The 20148-nt window shown below is 40.8% G+C and overlaps 1 protein-coding gene across 2 annotated transcripts in view; it reads right to left on the bottom strand.

Annotated features, from left to right (window-relative positions):
• Positions 1-2322: 2322 nt before the first annotated feature.
• Positions 2323-20148, bottom strand: part of plekhh3 (pleckstrin homology, MyTH4 and FERM domain containing H3) — a 41906-nt gene continuing 24080 nt past the window's right edge. For both annotated transcript variants that reach the window (XM_077734881.1, XM_077734882.1), the window contains exons 6-13: positions 18666-18789; positions 16516-16813; positions 12454-12661; positions 10143-10270; positions 8153-8273; positions 5836-6294; positions 4130-4321; positions 2323-3471 (exon numbers count right to left, since the gene is read on the bottom strand). In XM_077734881.1, the coding sequence (XP_077591007.1) occupies positions 3316-3471; positions 4130-4321; positions 5836-6294; positions 8153-8273; positions 10143-10270; positions 12454-12661; positions 16516-16813; positions 18666-18789 (1686 nt within the window). In that variant the 3' untranslated portion in view covers positions 2323-3315. The remainder of the gene's footprint in view (positions 3472-4129; positions 4322-5835; positions 6295-8152; positions 8274-10142; positions 10271-12453; positions 12662-16515; positions 16814-18665; positions 18790-20148) is intronic.

The following is a 20148-nucleotide window of genomic DNA, read 5'->3' as shown; positions in this document are numbered from 1 at the left end:
TTCTCATCGACAGCTTGACCCACTGCATCACAGATTACATCAACTTCTGTGTGGAGAACATCGTACCCTCCAAGAAGGTCCGTTGTTACTCCAACAATAAGCCGTGGGTCACCAGGGATCTAAGGGCCCTCCTGAACAAGAAGAAGAGGGCTTTTAGGTATGGGGAGAAGGAGAGTCTCAAAACGGTCCAGAAGGAGCTGAAGAGAGAGATAAGGAGGGGAAAGACCAGCTACAGGAGGAGGCTAGAGAAGCAACTCCAAAGAGGCAACACCAAAGAGGTCTGGAGGAGCTTGAGGACCATCTCGGGCCATGGAGGCAACAGTGGGAAAGGCCCGGAGTCCGGAGACGGGGAGTGGGCCAACGAACTGAATCAGTTCTTTAACAGATTCAGCCCTGCCCCTGCTCCCCTGACCCCCCAGACCAGAAGCAACTCTACCCCCTCGTTCTCCTCTTCCTCCCCCTCTTCCTCCCCCTCTTCCACCGGTCTCTGCATCACTGTCGATCAGGTGACAAAACAACTAAAGAAGATCGAGGCAAGGAAGGCTACCGGTCCGGACGGCCTCAGCTCCAGACTACTGAGAGAGTGTGCGGATCAGCTTGGCACAGTGATTCTGCATATTTTCAACCTCAGCCTCAGTCTGCAGAAGGTCCCAACCTTGTGGAAAACTTCCTGCGTGGTCCCAGTCCCAAAGACTGCGAACGCCAGGGAGCCAAACCACTTCAGGCCGGTAGCACTAACCTCTCACCTGATCAAGACACTGGAGAGGATCATCCTCAACCACCTGAGCCCCCTGATGAATGCAGAGCTGGACCCTCTGCAGTTCGCCTATCGTCCAGGCATTGGTGTGGAAGATGCTACCACCTACCTGATGCACAGGTCTCTTTCACACCTGGAGAACTCGGGAAGCACGGTGAGAATGATGTTTTTTGACCTCTCCAGCGCATTCAACACCATTCAGCCGGTCCTTCTGAGAGGGAAACTGGAGGTGGCTGGAGTAAGGAACCACCTGGCTGCATGGATCATCGACTTCCTCACCAACAGACCACAATATGTGAGACTCCAGGACTGTACGTCTGATGTGGTAACTTGCAGCACGGGGGCCCCACAAGGCACAGTGCTTTCCCCACTCCTCTTCTCCCTCTACACGTCAGACTTTAAACATAATACAGACACCTGCCACCTCCAGAAATTCTCCGACGACACCGCCATTGTTGGACGAGTGACTGACGGGAACGACCTGGAGTACAGGGGAGTCATCACAGCCTTTGTCGACTGGTGTAGGCAAAACCACCTGCACATCAACACCAGTAAGACAAAGGAAATGGTCGTTGACTTTCGGAGGACACCTCAACAGACCACTCAGGTGAACATCCAGGGTAAAGACATTGAAATCGTGGACAACTTGAAGTATCTGGGTGTTCACCTCAACAGTAGACTAGACTGGTCCACAAACATAGATGCCCTGTACAGAAGGGGCCAGAGCCGCCTCTACCTGTTGAGGAGCCTACGGTCCTTTGGTGTGTGCAGGTCACTGTTGAGGACCTTCTATGACACTGTGGTGGCATCTACTGTGTTTTATGCAGTGGTCTGTTGGGGAAGTGGGAGCACGGAGAGGGACAGGAACAGGCTGAACAAGCTGATCAGGAGGGCCAGCTCTGTTCTGGGCTGTCCTTTGGACTCTGTGGAGGAAGTGGGAGAGCGGAGGATGCTGACCAGGATGAGGTCCATCATGGACAGCACCTCCCACCCCCTGCATGAGTCTGTGGAGTCCCTCCAAAGCTCTTTCAGCAATAGACTGCTACACCCTCATTGCAGGAAGGAGCGCTTCCGCAGATCCTTCCTCCCATCAGCCGTCAGGCTCTTTAACTCAAAAAAGGCTGTGGGTTAGGACCTCCCGAATTTCGGATACAGTGTAGATGTGCTTGTATATATATGTATGTGTATGTATATATATATATCTCACCAACACAGTTACCTATTTATATATTTATTCATGTATTTATTTATTATCTTACTATTAAGTACCCATTTGTGTATAATGCCTTTTCTATTCCTGCATCCTCACCCTCTTCCTATTGCAACAAAGAAATTTCCCGATTACGGGATGAATAAAGTTATCCAATCCAATCCAATCCAATTCATGGTCATTTGAGTTATGATTAAATCGACATACGAGCTCAGTCCCGGAATGAATTAAGCTTGTATCTTGAGGTACCACTGTACTTGATTTACTCCCAGGATTCTATTTAGACACATGTTTTATGGGAACTTTGATGCACAAGATTGCCACACATACAGACAAAAATAAAATAGAAATGTGATAAAATGGTACTGTTTTTATTAATAATTACATATGGTATTTATCTTATTGCACTTTAAGTTAGCTAAGAAAAATAGTGCAATCAACTATAAACACACAGATAAAGAGGTACCATGCAGCGTATAAACAAGCTGAATACAAAATAACAAAAAAACTTAGTTTTGCCACATCATCCCGGAGCTGCCTGCAGCTGCGTAGCAGGCAAAATTTGGCATATTGATCTCAATATTGAGTGGCTGCTAGCAATTTGTTTGTTTATTGTTATGTGGGCAAACATACTCCACAATTAGTGCCACATAATCGCTCATACAATACAATTAAACGCTTGAATAGAAGGCAGGGAGAGGCAAAGTTTTTGAAATCCATATCCAAAAACATCTTTGGTCCGTCCAATATTTCTAAAACTTCCGTTTTTAAAGCACCAACACAAAAAGCTCACAATTGCCAAAGGGTTCCTATGTCACGATTGCTTGAAAAAAAAGGCTGAAATTACGCCATTTCCCAAATCTATCTTTTAAAGTTGAATATTATGTTGTTGTGCTAAAAGGTTTTGTGCTTAGATTTATTTGTGGGTACTTCATTGTTCCCACCTAAACAGATGCCCCTAATTGCGCAACACAATGCCAACGGTAAAAGGCAACTAACTTTAAGACATGTTTAAACAAAATAAAAGCAAAAAGAACTTCATTGGAGTTAACTCTATGGCTGATAGATTTGAAGAGGGAAGGTTGACTGCGAATGAACAAATGTTTCATATAAAATAATACAATATAATTAAAAAGTTTTTTTAACTAAATCAAAGTTATAAAATAACGTTATAATATTTCAAAATCTCACTTGAATAAGACAGTTTGTATAAAATAAACTGTATATAAATCTGTCAAGGATTCAACAAATGAATCCTTTCATGGAGGGATGACGACCGCCTTGGTTAAAGAGAGAAAGCGGACGTGGAAGTTCTTGGTGGCAACGCCGACTTTGCGCAGCCTCCGCGTCAGACAGTGTGTGAGGGCAGCTCCAGTAGAGCATGTCCGGATGGGTGGCAGAACCCCATGGGTGTCCCGTCATGAATTTTGACGACATCGCTCTTCCCTCGTTGCATATGGGTAGCGTTGAAGTAAGCATTCATCAGCTGCGTGATCTCGTTCAGCTGGGAAACAAAGAAACATTGAATACAATTATGAATTTAAATGAGTTCATCACTAAGACCCTTCCATTTCAAATGGATCGGACGTCTATCACCCTCAATGACAACGATTGAGGTAAACATTAGGATTAGGGATTCCTGATCACATTGACTTACCGGTTCAGATCAGTGTCATCTAATTTTGAGAATATGCCGTTACAGACTACGTATCCAATATGTCCAATTTGTTAAATGAACATTGTATAGTATTTACACTTCAATGACTATTATATGAGCATTAGGCACTACTTGTACTTCAAATAGTATTAAATTAGCATTATGTAGTAGTCTACAGAAATCTAAAGACTTCACAATAAACATTACAGAAGCATATTTTGGAAATAACTAACTATTTAAACTCAATGGTTAATCCAAAGTTTTCCCAATTTAAAGATGACTTGAGGATATTATGGCTTCTGTATGATTTTTGGCCACCAGCCATACATTAGCCTTTAAAAAATATTTTTGGGAAAATTTTAAAAATATCACATAGTAAAAACATATTTTTTGACAATAGCCTTGATATTAATTTATTAGTTTCTTTATTAGTTTTTTAAAGGACTATAGTCGTTAAATATAGGGTGAAAATATGTACCTATTTAATATACTTGCATTGTTTTACCTTGTTGGTTTCAAAAAGTATGTCACGGCCATCGGTGCTGATCTTAAAGGTGTTGCTGTCAGAGACGCCATAAGAGCAGATTTGCTGGTAGGGAAAGGACTCGAGGGCCTCGGCCTCTCCTTGGCGATACAGAGAGACGCTGCCAGCTGCCACTCCCAACCATAACTTCTGGGAAAAAGTCCCCGTTGAGCTCTGGAGAGGACAATCAAAATTTCAGTGTGACTTGTACAGGGTGACTTTGTCAAACTTTTACTGATACTTCCCTTTGTTGACAAAAATTTAGTCAATGGATATAAAATATACAAAAATAGAGGATCCAAATATTCACAAGGTGAGACATAAGATAATTTGATATCATGCTGAAGAAGTCTTGATATAAAAATGTAAAATGTGAGCAGTATTTTTATTTTTTATTATGTGGGACTTATTTTTTGACTTTTTTTCTAAGCCACATAAACTGGTTTTTCAGATTTATTTTCTTTCTGTAAAAGAATTTACTGTAATTGATTGGACCTGATCATAAGCCACACCCAACAAATTCAACAAGATTGTTTTTTCTTGTATAAGGCACACTAGACAATATAATCGACATAAATTAGAAAATTAAGAACAAAAAGTTACTGCTTATAGTCCAAACATTTTATTTTTATTTTTAAGAACAATATTGGAAAATAAAAGTAATTAGAAGTAATTATTACTTATAAAAAAAAAAAACAATTCTTTCTCTGTTTATCCTCAGGTTATTGGCACACAAAGAGACGACCAATCAAACCACCAAGAAGCGGGAATCAATCCCATGCTTGCCCAAACCGAAGTCAGGCGTGTGAAGCCCTGCACAGTCAGGTGGCCAAAATGTTTTATATTTTGTGTAAAAAAAATTAAAAAATAAAATAAAAAATATTAAAAAACAAACATCAAAAGGTCAATCAAGTCAATTATTTATATAATTTGTAATGAAATGTTGATATTTTTATAGCGCCTTGTTAGCCGAGATAGGCCCTAGCCAACCCACATTTTGATGGTAAGTTGGGGTTTTGGTTTGTTTGTTTGCTTTTCGGGCTTCCCTTTCCTCTTGTGACCATTCTGCATGTACTTTGAAATCAACCTTTGTCTGTCTATTAAAACCCTATGTGTTTGTGAGTCATTGTTGGATCGTCTGCCCTGTTGGCTTTATGCAATGTCACCATGCCATGTTCCTCATTTCCCCATGTCAGGTTTGATTTTGTTATTTATTGTTAAGTCCTCGTTATTTTCTTGAATTCCGTCCTGCCTCAGTTGCTAAAGTTTCGTTAGAACACTCCTTGTTCTTTTCCCGTTTCCTGCATTTGGATACACAAGGATACGCAAAGCGGAAAATAAATGGATGAAGAATATTACTAAGAATATCAGCGTTCTTATTCAGTGGAGAGCATGTATTCTTTTTCATTTGAATTAAAATACTTTAAACTTAAAAAAAACAGCATATAATCATACAAAGAACCCAATTCTAAAGTGTGAATACTCTGAATATGGAAAATAAGCATTTATAAATAATCAACAAACTGAATATTCATATTTCAAAACTGTAGACAGGACTATCCTGTTAAAGTGATTTAATTCAATATTAAATGTAACAAAATAGTTACCAAGCCAAGTGTTTAATAATGTGGCGTTTGACCAAATAGCTCCAGGTTAGATCGCTGCATGTCATTTTTAGAAGTACTCACAATGTAGAAGTCAACTTCATAGAGCGTGCATCCGAAGCCAGACCACTGGCGTGCGATGGCAAGGTAGGCGGCCATACTGTTTCTCCTGTCGGAGCCCGCCAGTCCCCTCCACCGCTCCAAAATGGATCCCATGACGGCCGCTGCCTCCTCCTTCACACGGCTGCGGAGACGCAGATCATTTTCTGCCTTTTGCTTCTGCCCCGCGGCTGCGTGGCTCCACAGCGCTCCAGCGAAAAGGCCGCCAGGGAAACGATGAGCGGTGGGGATGCCTGTCGCTGAGGACACCAGTGATGCCAGGACGCGGGCTTCCAGCACGTGGCCGGGAAAGAGTTCATCCAGGGGTGGGCAGGGCATGTGCGTGCTGAAGTCCCCCATGACTGCTTGAAGTCGGAGAGCCGCCAGCATCTGGAGGTCCTCCTCGCAGGCGGGCAGCTGACCGCGGACCACCATCTCGTGACACTGAGGATCCAAAAATCACCAAGGTTGGAAAGGATGATAGATGTCAGTTCCATTTGAAGTGGGAGCACTGCAGCCAAAGTCCCTTCAATGTAAAGCATCCCACTTCAATTTAATTGAAGTTCTAGGTCAATGGTTGCCAATAATTCAAATATGAACTAACGTATAGTTTGTAGATAAATTGTGATTTCGGAGATAAATAATCCTAAAAACAAAATTTAATACAAAAAGTAAGGATACACTGAAAGGAAAATTACAGGCAAAATTGTAAACCGAATATAAGAACTGAGGCAAAACCCTGAACCAATAACCGTATTTTCACGACTATAAGACACAGTTAAAACTCTTAAATTTTCTCCAAAATAGACAGGGCGCCTTATAATCCAGCACGCCTTGTAAATGGACAAATATTAAAATTATCAAGATAAAATAAAATAAATCAGTCGATAGAGTACACCATCCTCTACAGTTCCTGAACGACGGTAAGCAGCCTGCGACTTCATTTCCCCCCATGTGCGGTTCATGCTGGGATATGTAGTCATTTTGGCAATACACCCAGTATGACGGCGAGCACACTAATTTGGTGCTCGCCGTCATTCCGTCTGGATTGACAAAAGAACTCCAGCCGATAGATTGGGATCAACAGATCATTCAAAGCGAGACTGCGAACTATATATATATTATATATGGATCAATATTGAGCCGCAACAGCTCTCACAACTACGGCAAGCAGCCCAAGACTCAATTTCCGGTGCACAGTAAATTTTGATATATATAAAACGGTGTTTGATTTCGGTTGAGCTCGGGGCTCGATCCAGCACATTAATTCTATGTTCGCCATCATTCCCAGTGGAAGTCTCAAGTTTGGTCTGAGCTTTCAGGGAGGGAGAAATTAATGACGACTTTGGTGAGACAGACGTGCGTGTTGGAGGCCGAATTCGCCCACCAGTTCTACATGAGTTATTAGAGAAAATAATGTTTATTCATATTGGGAGTGAATGGAGTAGTCAAAAAGCTGATTTGTAATCTATTAATAAAGTTGGACTGACCTATGTGACTGTTTTGTTGTCATTCCCGCAGCGCCATCTAGTGGATGCATAACCTAATCCCAGCCTCTACTGTAGACCATATAATGCTGAGGTAGGCCAGTGTAAAGTGGAGCAGCGCACGTTATATATGGAAAAAACATTAAAATGCTTCATTGCGCCTTATAATGCGGTGCACCTTAAAGTCGTGAAAATACGGTATCTAAAATATTTAAAAAAAAGAAAAGCGCATAACTAAGCCAAAATTTGATTTTTAAAATCTTTTCAGGTCGTTTAGTTTTTCAATTAAAAAAATATATAGGAATTCTTAATGCTGAATTACTAAACTATATCCTTGATACTTATTTAGTCCTGACATGCAAAGCATAAATTAGTTAACTTGACCACTGTAGTGTGAAAAGCAAGTTTAAAAATGCTGATAATAACCTGCTGATAATCACTGAGAAAAGTGCTTTGAGATTTAGAGCAAATTAAGTTTCCAAAACTGGAAAGACAACCTGGTAGTCACATTTTGACCTGGAGAAAAAGGAACTATGTTGCGGCTGCTCTTCCTCTCTATGTTCTAGTTGGATTGGATTGGATTGGATTGGATAACTTTATTCATCCCGTAATCGGGAAATTTCTTTGTTGCAATAGGAAGAGGGTGAGGATGCAGGAATAGAAAAGGCATTATACACAAATGGGTACTTAATAGTAAGTTAATAAATAAATACATGAATAAATATATAAATAGGTAACTGTGTTGGTGAGATATATATATACATACACATACATATATATACAAGCACCCAACACACCCTCATTCACATTCTTACCTGCTCAAAGAGGAATATATACTCAATGCTGTCCACTGGAATGCTGTCTGCATCTAGAAGGCAATAGATCTTGAAACACAGTTTCCGTTGACCTCTGGATCCGCAATCTTTGTTGGAGACGCTGCACACAAAGTCACCACACCAACAATGGATTCTCAGGGCGGATTAAACTAATATTGGAAAACACATAAATTCTAAAATTTGGCAGGAAAGAAAAAAAGTCTAACACTGTCATGATGAATTCTGTGAAATTAAATGTTTACACTGCTAACCAGTCACCTTATCACCGCCCATGCTTGATTACGTGTACAGAAAACATTTGCAATCACTGGATTAATACATTAGTAATTCTAAACAGTTTTTGTCAGTTTTGATGATTGCTGAAAGTAAAAAATGTTTTTAAAAAAATCAAAAACTAAGTTTAAGGTTAGTTTTTGATTTTTTTTGGTTACTTCACTTGGCTTTCATTTAGCTTCACACTTATCACCATGTTTTTTTATTTGTTTATTTCATTTAAAAAAAAGGTAGGACACAATAAATATTACAGTGGTACCTCGTGGTACAACATGCTCAATGTACGACATGCCCGTGGTACGACGAAAATTTCGATCGATTAATTCGCCCGCGATCAAAATTTTGAGATGTGACCAAGCCAGGTGGTCAAGACATGAGAGGCTGTTTATCATTGTAGCGCACTGTCTTTTTTGCTGCATCTCTTTCGTGTATAACAATATCTACGAGCACCAAAATATTTATTCAGACGAGTTTCGACCAGGAAACGCACAATGTGCATGCGCGGGCAAAAAGGGCTTTCTGGGTGATGAAGTATACTCGTGCATACAACGGCGATAGGCAATAGCACTCTTTCTCAGAATACAATTACATTACCCACAATCAATATCTGGGTAAGCTCAGCAGTAGCATTTCCTGTTATTATTATCTAATATGAGAAGTATTATATTACTTCTTGTTTGCTGCTCATAAGAACATCAGGGACACTGGCTCGCAACTCCCAGTGGGCCTCCTCCAAATACTAATAATGAGTACCAGTCTTGAAAAACCCATACCGGTGGATCTCCAATGTCAATAATAAAATAAATACTACATAAAAAACTTAAAGTAACTGTTGATTTCTGCTGGATTAATTCTGTAATACTATTGCAAATACTGTGCATTTAATCATTTTTGTATGGAAGCTTCTTCAATTTGTCTGAAGAGAACTTGGGATAGTAACAAGTCACAGAGTCCTCGTTCCAAGAACTGTTTACTGGACTCTTTACTGAACTTTTACCCAAGGAAGAAGATGCTTATGCTGCATGATTGCTATCCAAGCAACCTTCATGATTACTCACATATTGTCGTAAATCGTGACACTCTTTTCGCTTCTTTATGGAATTGTTTTGTCGAATGAAGGCTTGTTTGTTTAAATTCCAATGGAGTTTGTTTTGAGTTCTCCTTAATTGTTATTATTGAATACCTGATAGGCTACGAGTGTTGCAGGTGTTGTTTTTGCTTACGCAGTTGGATTAATCAATAACCTTGTAATTGTTTTGATTTATGGCCTTAAAGGGGCAGGAGAAATGACTGCACGGTAGATTTTATTCGTGGCAGAGACGATGTCGGAATGTTCCTTTGCAAGTTGATCATCAGAGAAGCCAATTTAATTAAATGTCAATAACTGAATCAGATGTCTGCCTGCAGTGTTTTCTAGTTATATTAAAGTATAATTATATATTATTATAATTATTGATGAATGTAACAATTTCTTTAATCATCTCTACTAGTTTATTACAAGTAGTCACCCAACCCTTGTGAACATTTTAGGATTGGATATTTGTTTTATGCTCTTGACAACTCTTTGTGTAATAACATTTGTTGAAAACAAGAAAATTGGATTTTTAAATTTCCCTCCTTTGTCCACTAACACCAACACAAAGGTTGCTATCAAACTGACACATGACGGTCCACAAGAGATGAAAACAAACCAGACCTGGTGAGGATGTCTACGATGAGCACGCCGCCTGACAATGGACGCTCCCAAAGCATGTTCTGCTCGTGCAGTGCAAATGTATTCTTGCTGTCCTGTAGGCCTAGTCTTTGCTGCATCCGCTGCACCACCTACAAAGAACACAAAAAGCGTTGGCTAAATGAAATGTCATCCATTACTTGAATGGATACATAGATTAAAGCAAAAAACTAAAATTAACATATTTTTTTCTGGAGTAGAAGATCGTCGATTAGTATCATTCGAGGTGGTTAATTAATAAAAGATAAAATAACCTATTTTCAGAGTTTTTATATCATATTATACATTTGCTTACAAAAAAGCACAGTAGGCTTGGCCCCTGCAATTGAAGAATGCTTTGCTCACCCTTAGTTATGCGCATATTATTACTAACATACTTTGTTTGCAATGAAGTATAAGCTTTGCTCCTGTAAGCCTTGTTTAGTCTAAACCAGTGGTTCTTAACCTTGTTGGAGTTACCGAACCCCACCAGTTTTAAACGCGCATTCATCGAACCCCACCAGTTTCATATGCGTATTCACGGAACCCTACAATGGTGTGAAATAAAATGTGATTTTTTTCAAATTCAAGATAAATAAATTCCTCGCAGCACTGATTGGCCAAGCAATGTCAAGTGATCATCTGCAGCCAGTAATGGTCAAGCATTGCATGTTATCGTGAATAGACAGAGTCTTTGTGTTTTGACCTCCTGTACAGACACTCCCTTACTTACGAATATTCAAGTTATAAACAACGGTACATAAGAACATGTCTGCGCATTGCGTTTATGTCGAAAAATGTTCGTAAGTTCATTTTTTTTATTGCGTGCCTTTTTACGAGTAGTGCTTCTTTGCGCTGCTAATACCATTGCTAATACCATAAAAGGATGAGCATGTGTGATCGAAGCGAGCGTCCCATTCAGTTTTTTCCCCCGTAAACTATGCACTTTCTGCAATAAGGGATAATGAGCAATCGTACTGCTATAAAGTTGTGTCCTAAAATAAAGCAGAACATTTCAATGCTTTCACCAGTATTTGGGAAAGGAGATGTATTCATGGCATACTCATGGATAATTCTTGCAAATGCTCGAAGCTTGAGTTTAAACTCTGAAGAAATTCAATCACTCTTCTATTAGGACCACTGAGAGCCCACAAGGCTTGTGGACTCTCAGTGGTCCCTACCTGGAATGTGGGGCTTTTGATGGACACTGCTTGTACAGTAATACCTCGACATACGAGAAATTTGAGATCAAGTGAAATTCCGAGCAAATATTTACTTTGAGATACGAGACAAACAATTGAGATACGAGCATACAGCCAGGTGGCCGACACGAGGCTGCGTTATGATTTCGCCGCACTGTCTCTCTCGCCACATCTCCCTCATCCAAAGATCTCTACGAGCAGTGGGCGAGCGTTGCATTTTTCTTCTTTCTTTTTGCATTAGTCAGTGCAGAATTAAGGGAAACAATGGATCCAAAGCATGCCGGTGCAATGAAGGGAAGCTCAAAGAAAATGCGTATGACAATCAATATTAAGCACGAAATTATCGAAAAACATGAAGTGTACGGGTGACTGAGCTGGCTCGTCAACACGTATGGAGAAGCAGGAAGTTCGCCACGAAAGCCGCGGTGGAATACATGAACATCTTTACCTTGGTTGTTGCACAAGAAGGTTTAGATTTAGTGTAACATGAGATTAAAACTTTTTTCAAGTGTGTGTAAGTTAATTTAAGTTACATTTAAAAATTCTGTTATGTTACAAGCGCATCTGTCAAGTGACTCTTTCTCTCAGTCTATCCCCTATCCAGGAACTCACCGTTGTATAAAATAATGCCTCAATTTCATAACCACTAGTTATGGAATCATAACTTGTTTTTTCTTTCTTTTTCAGTTTGACATGAATTGGACTGGGGAGCATCACACTTTCATTGTGGAAACTTCATCAATACAAACAAATTTGTAACTGCAACTCAATGAGCTTTCCAGCACTCCTGCGACCCGTGTGAGAATAAGTAGCTAAGGCCACGTGATGCTCCATGTGGACCATTCCAGGGCGCAAAGGCCGATGGGTTTGAACTGCACTGTGGGTGTAAACTGTTGTGAAGTCGACAAAGTGGGTGTAGCTAGAAGTGGAGTTATTGACCATGGCTTGAATGATGGCTGCAGTATGTGAGTTTATGTGTGTTGCAGCATTTCCTTGTTAATTATACATACCACATCATTCCTTTTTTAATGTTTTCATAACTTGGACAAATGTTCGTATATTGGAGCAAAACATTTTGATTGAGAAATCCAAACCTCATTGGCAGTGGTATGTGAACTGATGTAGATCTGGCAACACCCAGGTCCTGGATAGTGCACTATGCACATCATCTCCTGCCTGCTTATCAGCATCTGGATCTCCTCCCACGACGGTACGCGCTCACGACACTTTGTCTTCTCTAGAGCCTCGCAGATAAAGGAGGCGTAGTTGTCCATTTCCGATTCTGGACTTTGGTTCTGAATCCTGTAAGAGAGAAGTGAGTTTTGATCCGTTGGTCCAGTTTGTAATATGATAATGGACCAAAAAATTAAGGGGCGCCCCCAATGGGTGGCCAGGGCCACCTTTATAAAGTTAGCGTGTACCCCACTAGCCAGTTGACCATCGGACTGGAGTTGCATCACTCATTCATTCATTAATTTCATCCCAAATACACAGCCAAGCAAGCTGTTGCTCACTACCATTTCCTAACTCTCCTCCGTGCCTTTAAGGCGGTAGCCTGCGGGTGAAAAAAACTGCTGGCACCAAGGACACATACACACCCACGTGGATTTACTGGCCATCCCAAAATATTCAGAGGCCGTGTCTGCCCACTCCTATTAAAAATGTCTGCAGGCGTAACTGCCCCACCGTAACTGTAACTAGGAGCCTATCCCAGCTGACTTCTGGACGTCAGAGGGCCTGAATCGGTGGCCAGCCGATCGCAGGGCACGAAGAGATTGACAACCATTCACTCTCACACGCTCATGCGGATGGCAAATTCAGTGTCCAATCAGACGGACAACCATGCACACTTACACCCATAGCTAGGGGCAATTTAGAGTGTCCTATCAGCCTACCATGCATCTTTTTGGAAAGTGGGAGGAAACCAAAGAACCCAGAGAAAACCCATGCAGGCCCGGGGAGAACATGCAAACTTCACATAGGAGGGCCGACCTGGATCTGAACTCAGGACCCCAGAACTGTGATGCCAACGTGCTACCGACTCAATCGCCGCCTTAGTAATAATAATTATGAAAAAAATACTTTAGCCTACATTAAGGGTGTCAGACTCGGGTTGGTTCGCGTGCCGCATTAACGTCAACTCAATTTCATGTGGGCCGGACCATTTTAAATAGAATATTTAGATTTTTTTAATAAATGGATTAAAGGAACTGGATTAAAATCCCTAAATATTCAATTTTTTATAGATTTGATATTTTTTTTAGTAGGAGAAACTCATTTATCTAATAATTGGTTTTATTTTCAAAAATGTTCCATATTAAAGTGGAAAACATCTTTATATATTTTTAGATTATGCAAGATGATTTTTTTTACCTAAAAACACAAAGAAATTGATTAAAACATTGCAATTATTGATTTAAAAAGGAGGAAATTTGGGAAATGGAATATACATTTATATCCATCATTTTAATTTTATCCTAAAACAGAGAGTCGGCACTCATGATTTACTTTCCCGGGCCACACAAAATGATGCAGAGGGCCAGATTTGGTCAACGGGCCGCCACTTTGACACCCATGGCCTACTTGGTTCGAAATATAGTGCCCACTTATGCAAATCCTGGTTTTTAAAGTTTTTTCTTTTAAATTAACAAATATAGGTACTTATTCTTTGTTCTAAACATAAGCAGTGCAAAACATATGCCTTATATATTTTCACACCACGCAGGCTGGGGAGAACATGCAAACACCACACTGGTCAGGTGGACTGACCTGGATTTGAACCCAGAACATGCTAAACACTCAAGCCGTCTGGCCACCCGCTAATGAATGTTTGAAGTGCAAATCTTATACATTGCTCCTTTGAAAAAAGGTCTCAGTTTTGAAGCCCCGACATGACATTTGCATCCCTCACGTAACACGATTCCTTCCTTCCTTGCCCATCCCTGCTTTGTGTTTAGCCAAGACTAAGGTCATGTTAACCAGCGGTTATCTTTTGTCATACTTACAGTTAAAGACTGTTAACTCGGTCCAGTGGATGATTGGTTAGCGCATCGTCCCCAATGGGGATAGAGGGTTCAAGCCCAGGTTTGGACTTTACTGTTTGTAATTTTTCCCAGGTTTGTGTGCGTTTTTTTGTTTTGCAGGCCCCCCGATTTCCTCCCATGTCCCAAAACATGCATGGTAGCCTGGCTGAACACTCTAAATAGTCTCTAGGTACGAAAGCAAGCATGAAACTGTCCTCCACAAATCAGCAAATCACAAGAAAAGTTCTTTGTTTTCATTCAGGTTGCCAAAGCTCTGTTCGCTTTATAAACTAAGGGTGCAGAAATAACTATGTTTACTTATAGTACAAGAACATATACTTGTGCTTGTATTATAAGAATGTGATTTTGCAATGTTCTTGAACCACTTTGTACTACACTACAAGTAATAGACTTTTACTCCAAGTACGCGTACTTGGTGAGTGAATACTTTTACAACAAGTACATGTACAAGCGTTTACTCGCAGGGGTGGGAATTGGTCCCGCAGTTGAAACAAGATAAGGAATATTCCAGCACGGCTGTGGGATCCCCTCATATGTCATCTTTCTTGCTGTTTTTTTCTATCCACACATGCTTTTAGGGACAGACTGAGGGACGGAGGGGAACATAAGCTTTTTGGGGGCTTATGCCAAGCTCCAGCTTTCCAAAGACAGCGGAAAGAAAAAGTCTATGAGAGCAATTGCTCCCTTAGATAATAATTTATAGATTAACATGCTGCAAAATGGCTTAATCAGACTTGCAAATCCATGGCCTAAAAAGACAACGGGCCTCAATATTTTTTCTCTTTACTACTGTCTCACAGTTAAGTCCTCTCAACTGTATCTGACTAATTATTGCTTCAGATTTTAACCATTTCAGGGACAGAGGTCACTATGGAGGACAGTTATTCAAATATTGGCTGTGGCAAATATTTAATTATTCATTTTCTGTGCCTTTTATCCACAAAAGGGAGGTAGGGGTGCTGGAGCCCCTCATTTCCAACTTCGAGCAGTAGGCGAGCAACACCCTGATTGCCAGTCAATTACAGGGAACAAGGAAACAGACAACCATTAAGACTCACACTCTTACCTAAGGACGATTTAGTGTTAAACCAGGAGCAATATAATGATAGCAGCCAAAGAGCCCAAGAAAACATAGCATCAAGGTCAATCAACTGTTTAGGAAGGTCTTTTTTTCCTTTTTTGTGTTGCACTATGGTCACAAGTGGCAAGAACCTGCAGTTGTTTATGGTCGTTTAATAATGTTGTCCGTTTGGAATGTGCTTTAGTGATGCAGATTATTCAATTCTTCCTATATGGCCAAAAGTTTATTTCATTTTCCCACCAAAGAGGCTCCACAAAAACCAAAGGAACACCTACAAAAACCAAAGGAACACCTACGACAATCGAAAGGTTAAAGTCGGTGCTGTCAGATTATGATGGTATTCTTGTTGTAGTCTTTTTTTTTTTTAAATCACCATGTAGTGACTGGAATTGCATTAAGTTCATGTCGTATTTAATATGATAACCTAAATGTTGCAACAATCTGCACAGAAATAGGTCCAGTCCCAAGTGGAAGCCACAAGGGATTAGTGCACTACTACGTCGATCATTTAAGTATTCTAAAGCGCTTTGAACAATATTTAAAGTATGCTAAAGATACTCAGGCAAAGGAAGATAAATGATAATCTGACAAAATTCTGGACAGTGATAAAAAAAAAAAAAACTTCTGATAACCACAGGGTTTTTGGCCACTACTTGATCGCGGATTTTTGACCAACATTCTTCCCAAAATTATTATATTTGAAGCTCCTTTAAAAATATCTTCTGGACTTCATAAGTTAAAGTGTTTATATCTAAATCAGTCATTTTGCCTGTTAACTGTTCGTCACATCTTTCAATGCAGGCATATGCTCGTGATTTTTTTGCCACCCAGACAATTGCGTATGCATCCAAGTTATGTCAACAAAGGTCTGCTTATCCAACATCTAAAATTCTGTCTTTTTTTTCTCCCGAAAATAAAAGTTTGATCTTTATCTTGTGCTTAAAATTTGTGTTGATAGATCCAAATTGATGCAACATATCCATGAGAGAATGAGTTAAGGAATTTTCTCCCCATATATTTAAATATGTCACCTCTTGAGATGAAAACGTAGGTACTTGAGAACTGTGGCTCCAGGCAGGAAGGTGCAGCTCAGGCAGGTGAGCAGTTGCCAATATCGTAGGTGAGCAGCAGTGAAGGGTGAGGGGGTGTGGCTGGTCTGCTTCACCAACTGGCAGTAGACCTCATCGCGCAGTGGCCTCAGGTCAAGGCAAGTCTGGAGCACGCCCTGGATGATGGGCACGGCGTCATGCGCTGACTCTAAATGCTGAAGTCCATTAAAGATCTTGACGGCCTCCTCGCACAGTGAGCCGTAGCCTCTGCTGTGGTGGCCTGTCAATCATTCAAAACATTTACAAGATGTGGCGTTAAATCCTGCTTCTCTTGTGACTTGGAAGTATTGACTTTAATCTCATACTAATAGTGATTTTTTTTTATGTAATACCACATCTCATCTCATATCGCATTTTCTGAACCGCTTAATCTTCATTGGGGTTGTGGGGGTGCTGGAGCCGCGGTACACCCTGAATTGGTAACCAGCCGATTGTAGGGCACAAGTAGACGGACAACCATGGACACTCACACCCATAGCTAGGGGCAATTTAGAGTGTTCGGTCAGCCTACCATGCATGTTTTTGGAATGTGGAAGGAACCCGGAGTACCCAGAAGAAACCCACGGAGGCCCTTGGAGAACATGCAAACTCCACACAGGTGGACGTGACCTTTATTTAAACCCAGATCTGTGCGGCCGACTCGTACTACGTCTTTACTTTTGCAATCCTATTTTTTCTGGCATACCAGTCAACCTCGGCCAATTGCTCCGCTTTTTAACGCTTGCAATACCCTTTATTAGACAGTACAAATGCAACGCAGCACATATTTACATGAGGCACACTTAAACATCTAAAGTTTTCCCCAAAATGTCCAATCTGTCGGTGCGCCTCTTGTATTCACTAAATTCAAGATTCTGTAGATGTCTGTGTGGGTACATTGCTTGCTGACGTGCTATATTCATATAGTGAAAAGGGGGACGCGTGAAAGGGGAATGCACGTGCGCACATCATGCTTAAAGCATGACAATATTAGTGGTCGAACATGAAAATTTCGCTTGCTACCAGTGACCGAGACAATCCGGGTTAGAGCCGAAATGGGTAAAACGAGATCGGTTTCACAAAAAACGTACTTACAAAAATTAAATCCCATACAAAAGTGATTATACGGCGTACACAATTTGAAATGATAAAAAAAAACTATAAAATACGGGAAAAACGTTTACTTTGACAGGTATGCAGCACTCCAGTTGCCTCTTAACTCAGTGGACTACCTAGAAGTAAGATCAGGCCGAAAAAATCCAGCCTGACCAGGCCCGTGGGTATTAATTTTCGGCCCGACCCTATCCGAGCAATTAACATGATTTGCAAGTCAGAACCCGAAGCAAACATGAAATTTTATATTTTATTTTTGAGGCCTCGGAACTCCCAAACCGAACCCCGGAAAGAGGAGTAGTGTTTTATGATAACAGATTGAAGCCTGTCTTTTGTAATGAAATTTAAGTTAAACAAGACAGTATAAATATGAATACATCTTTTATATGATAATACAGATGATTGACAATTTCAATAATTTAAATGCCTCTTCAGCATCGAGGTGCCCGTATGAGAGAAAAGTGGCACATTGACTACATTCAGCGAAACCAACCCAAATTAAAATGTATCTAGCATACTCAACAATCAATTCGAAGCTTTTCCAAAATTCACACTTGTATCGGTGCGTATTTAGTTGCGGAACCGCAGAGCCAGAGGATGCACTGCTGCTCCGCCTCCAATTGCAATTTCATTACAGCGCCTTCTGTTTTACCCAAAAATCCCTAATGATTTATTTTATAACAATTATTCCTTAATTTAATATCTACACATTGTTTCAGTATACATTTTTTAAAACTTTTTTTTTTTAAAAAAGGTCAGCGAGAGAGACCATACATATTTTTAGTATAGATTTGTTTTCAGTGAGAGAGAAGCCCCACCCGACCGGAACCCGATGTAATGATTGACATTTTATGCCCGGGTTCGGGTTAAGGCTCAAGATCTTACCTCTAAGGCTACCGTACACTCTTACATACAAAAAGTACATAAGAAAACAGGTTCAAACCAAAACATTTGAATCATGGTTGTGTAAAAAGACTCACATGTGTGCTCCAGGGTGCCATAGGGGAAGGGCAGCAAAGGGGCATAGAGGGGGCCTTGAGTATACTTGAGAATGGGGTTGTGCTGGTAGATGTGCTCGATCACTTCAGGATTGAACTTATTCTCCTGAAGGACAAAAGGTGAAACAACAGCTCAGAAAGTTCATGTTGTTCTAAAAACATGGTCATGCAGGTGATCGAGTGCATTGGACAGCAGCTTTATGGAGTCAAGCAATGACCGGGCAAACTGTCGTGGCACGACAAACACGTTATATTTTATACCCACATGTCAGCCAGGTCAACATGTTTAAGTCTTTGAGGCCCAAGTGCCCGAATGCCTTCCAGCGGCAACAGATGGCTCGCACGCAATACGGCACTTCAGCACCTGTTGCTCATTAGTAACGCTGCTGCCGCCTCACTGGCAATTCCTCCCTGGTCCCTCAAACGCGCAGCCGACTTCCCCAGCAATAACTTCCAGATGAGCTTACTCAGCGGGGCCGAGCTGGTGACAGCCTTGTCTGTTTGAAGGCTAGGAATGTCACCAAAACACTTAAGTTCTTGTGTCATTCTGCTTCGACAATAGCGTGCCGCTGTCAAATGAAACGTCAGACAAAACTGCTCCCAAGTTTTCCTCATTATCCCAACAACGGTAAGCATGTGTGCCTTTTGTGCAACGTAAATAGTTAGTCAGGTAGGGATGAATATTCACCGCCAACCCTCCCACTTCAGATGGATTGGACATCTACTTTCATCGTGGGTGCGTTGCTGGAGCTTATCCTAGCCAACGATGGTCATCAGGCAAGGGACACCCTGAATTGGTAGCCAGCCAATCAAAGGACAAGAGGAGACAGACAACCATCCACACTCTTACTCATACCCAGGGGCAATTTAGAATGTTCAGCTAGTCTAACAGGGGTATTTTTAGGATATTGAACGAAAGCGGAGTACATGGAGAAAACTCAAACAAGCCCGGGAAGAATCTGCAAACTCCCCACAGGAACGGCCAGATCTGGGAATGAACCCTTGATCTTAGAACTGTGGGCCGACGTGCTAACCACTTGATTACCGGGCCATGGGCTGTCAATAACATTATAAGCACTTGAACATAAATTTGATTATTCCGTTGCCCATAACCAGCCTAATAAAAAAGTGAACATAAACACAATGCAAGCCACAATTACCCAAAGATCAACAAGAACTTAGTTGAAAACAGCATGTGATTAGAATATACTGGGAATCCACCAAAAATTAGCCAAAATTATGATGAAGTCACCAATACTTTATTCGTATGGCAAACCAATTTTTCCCATATAAAATAACTACCGTATTTTCACAGCTACAGGGCGCACTTAAAAAATTGAAAATTTGCAAGGCATCTGACTTCTCTGTGCTAGCAGCACTTTTAACCCTTTTAAACACTCAATATTCAAAGAAACAGCATATTCTTTATCCACGGCAACACACTCCTAACCAAACAAACTAATTT

Source organism: Stigmatopora nigra, chromosome 15, assembly GCF_051989575.1.
Source record: "Stigmatopora nigra isolate UIUO_SnigA chromosome 15, RoL_Snig_1.1, whole genome shotgun sequence".
Taxonomy (NCBI): domain Eukaryota; kingdom Metazoa; phylum Chordata; class Actinopteri; order Syngnathiformes; family Syngnathidae; genus Stigmatopora; species Stigmatopora nigra.
This window is presented reverse-complemented; position numbering and strand designations above follow the sequence as displayed.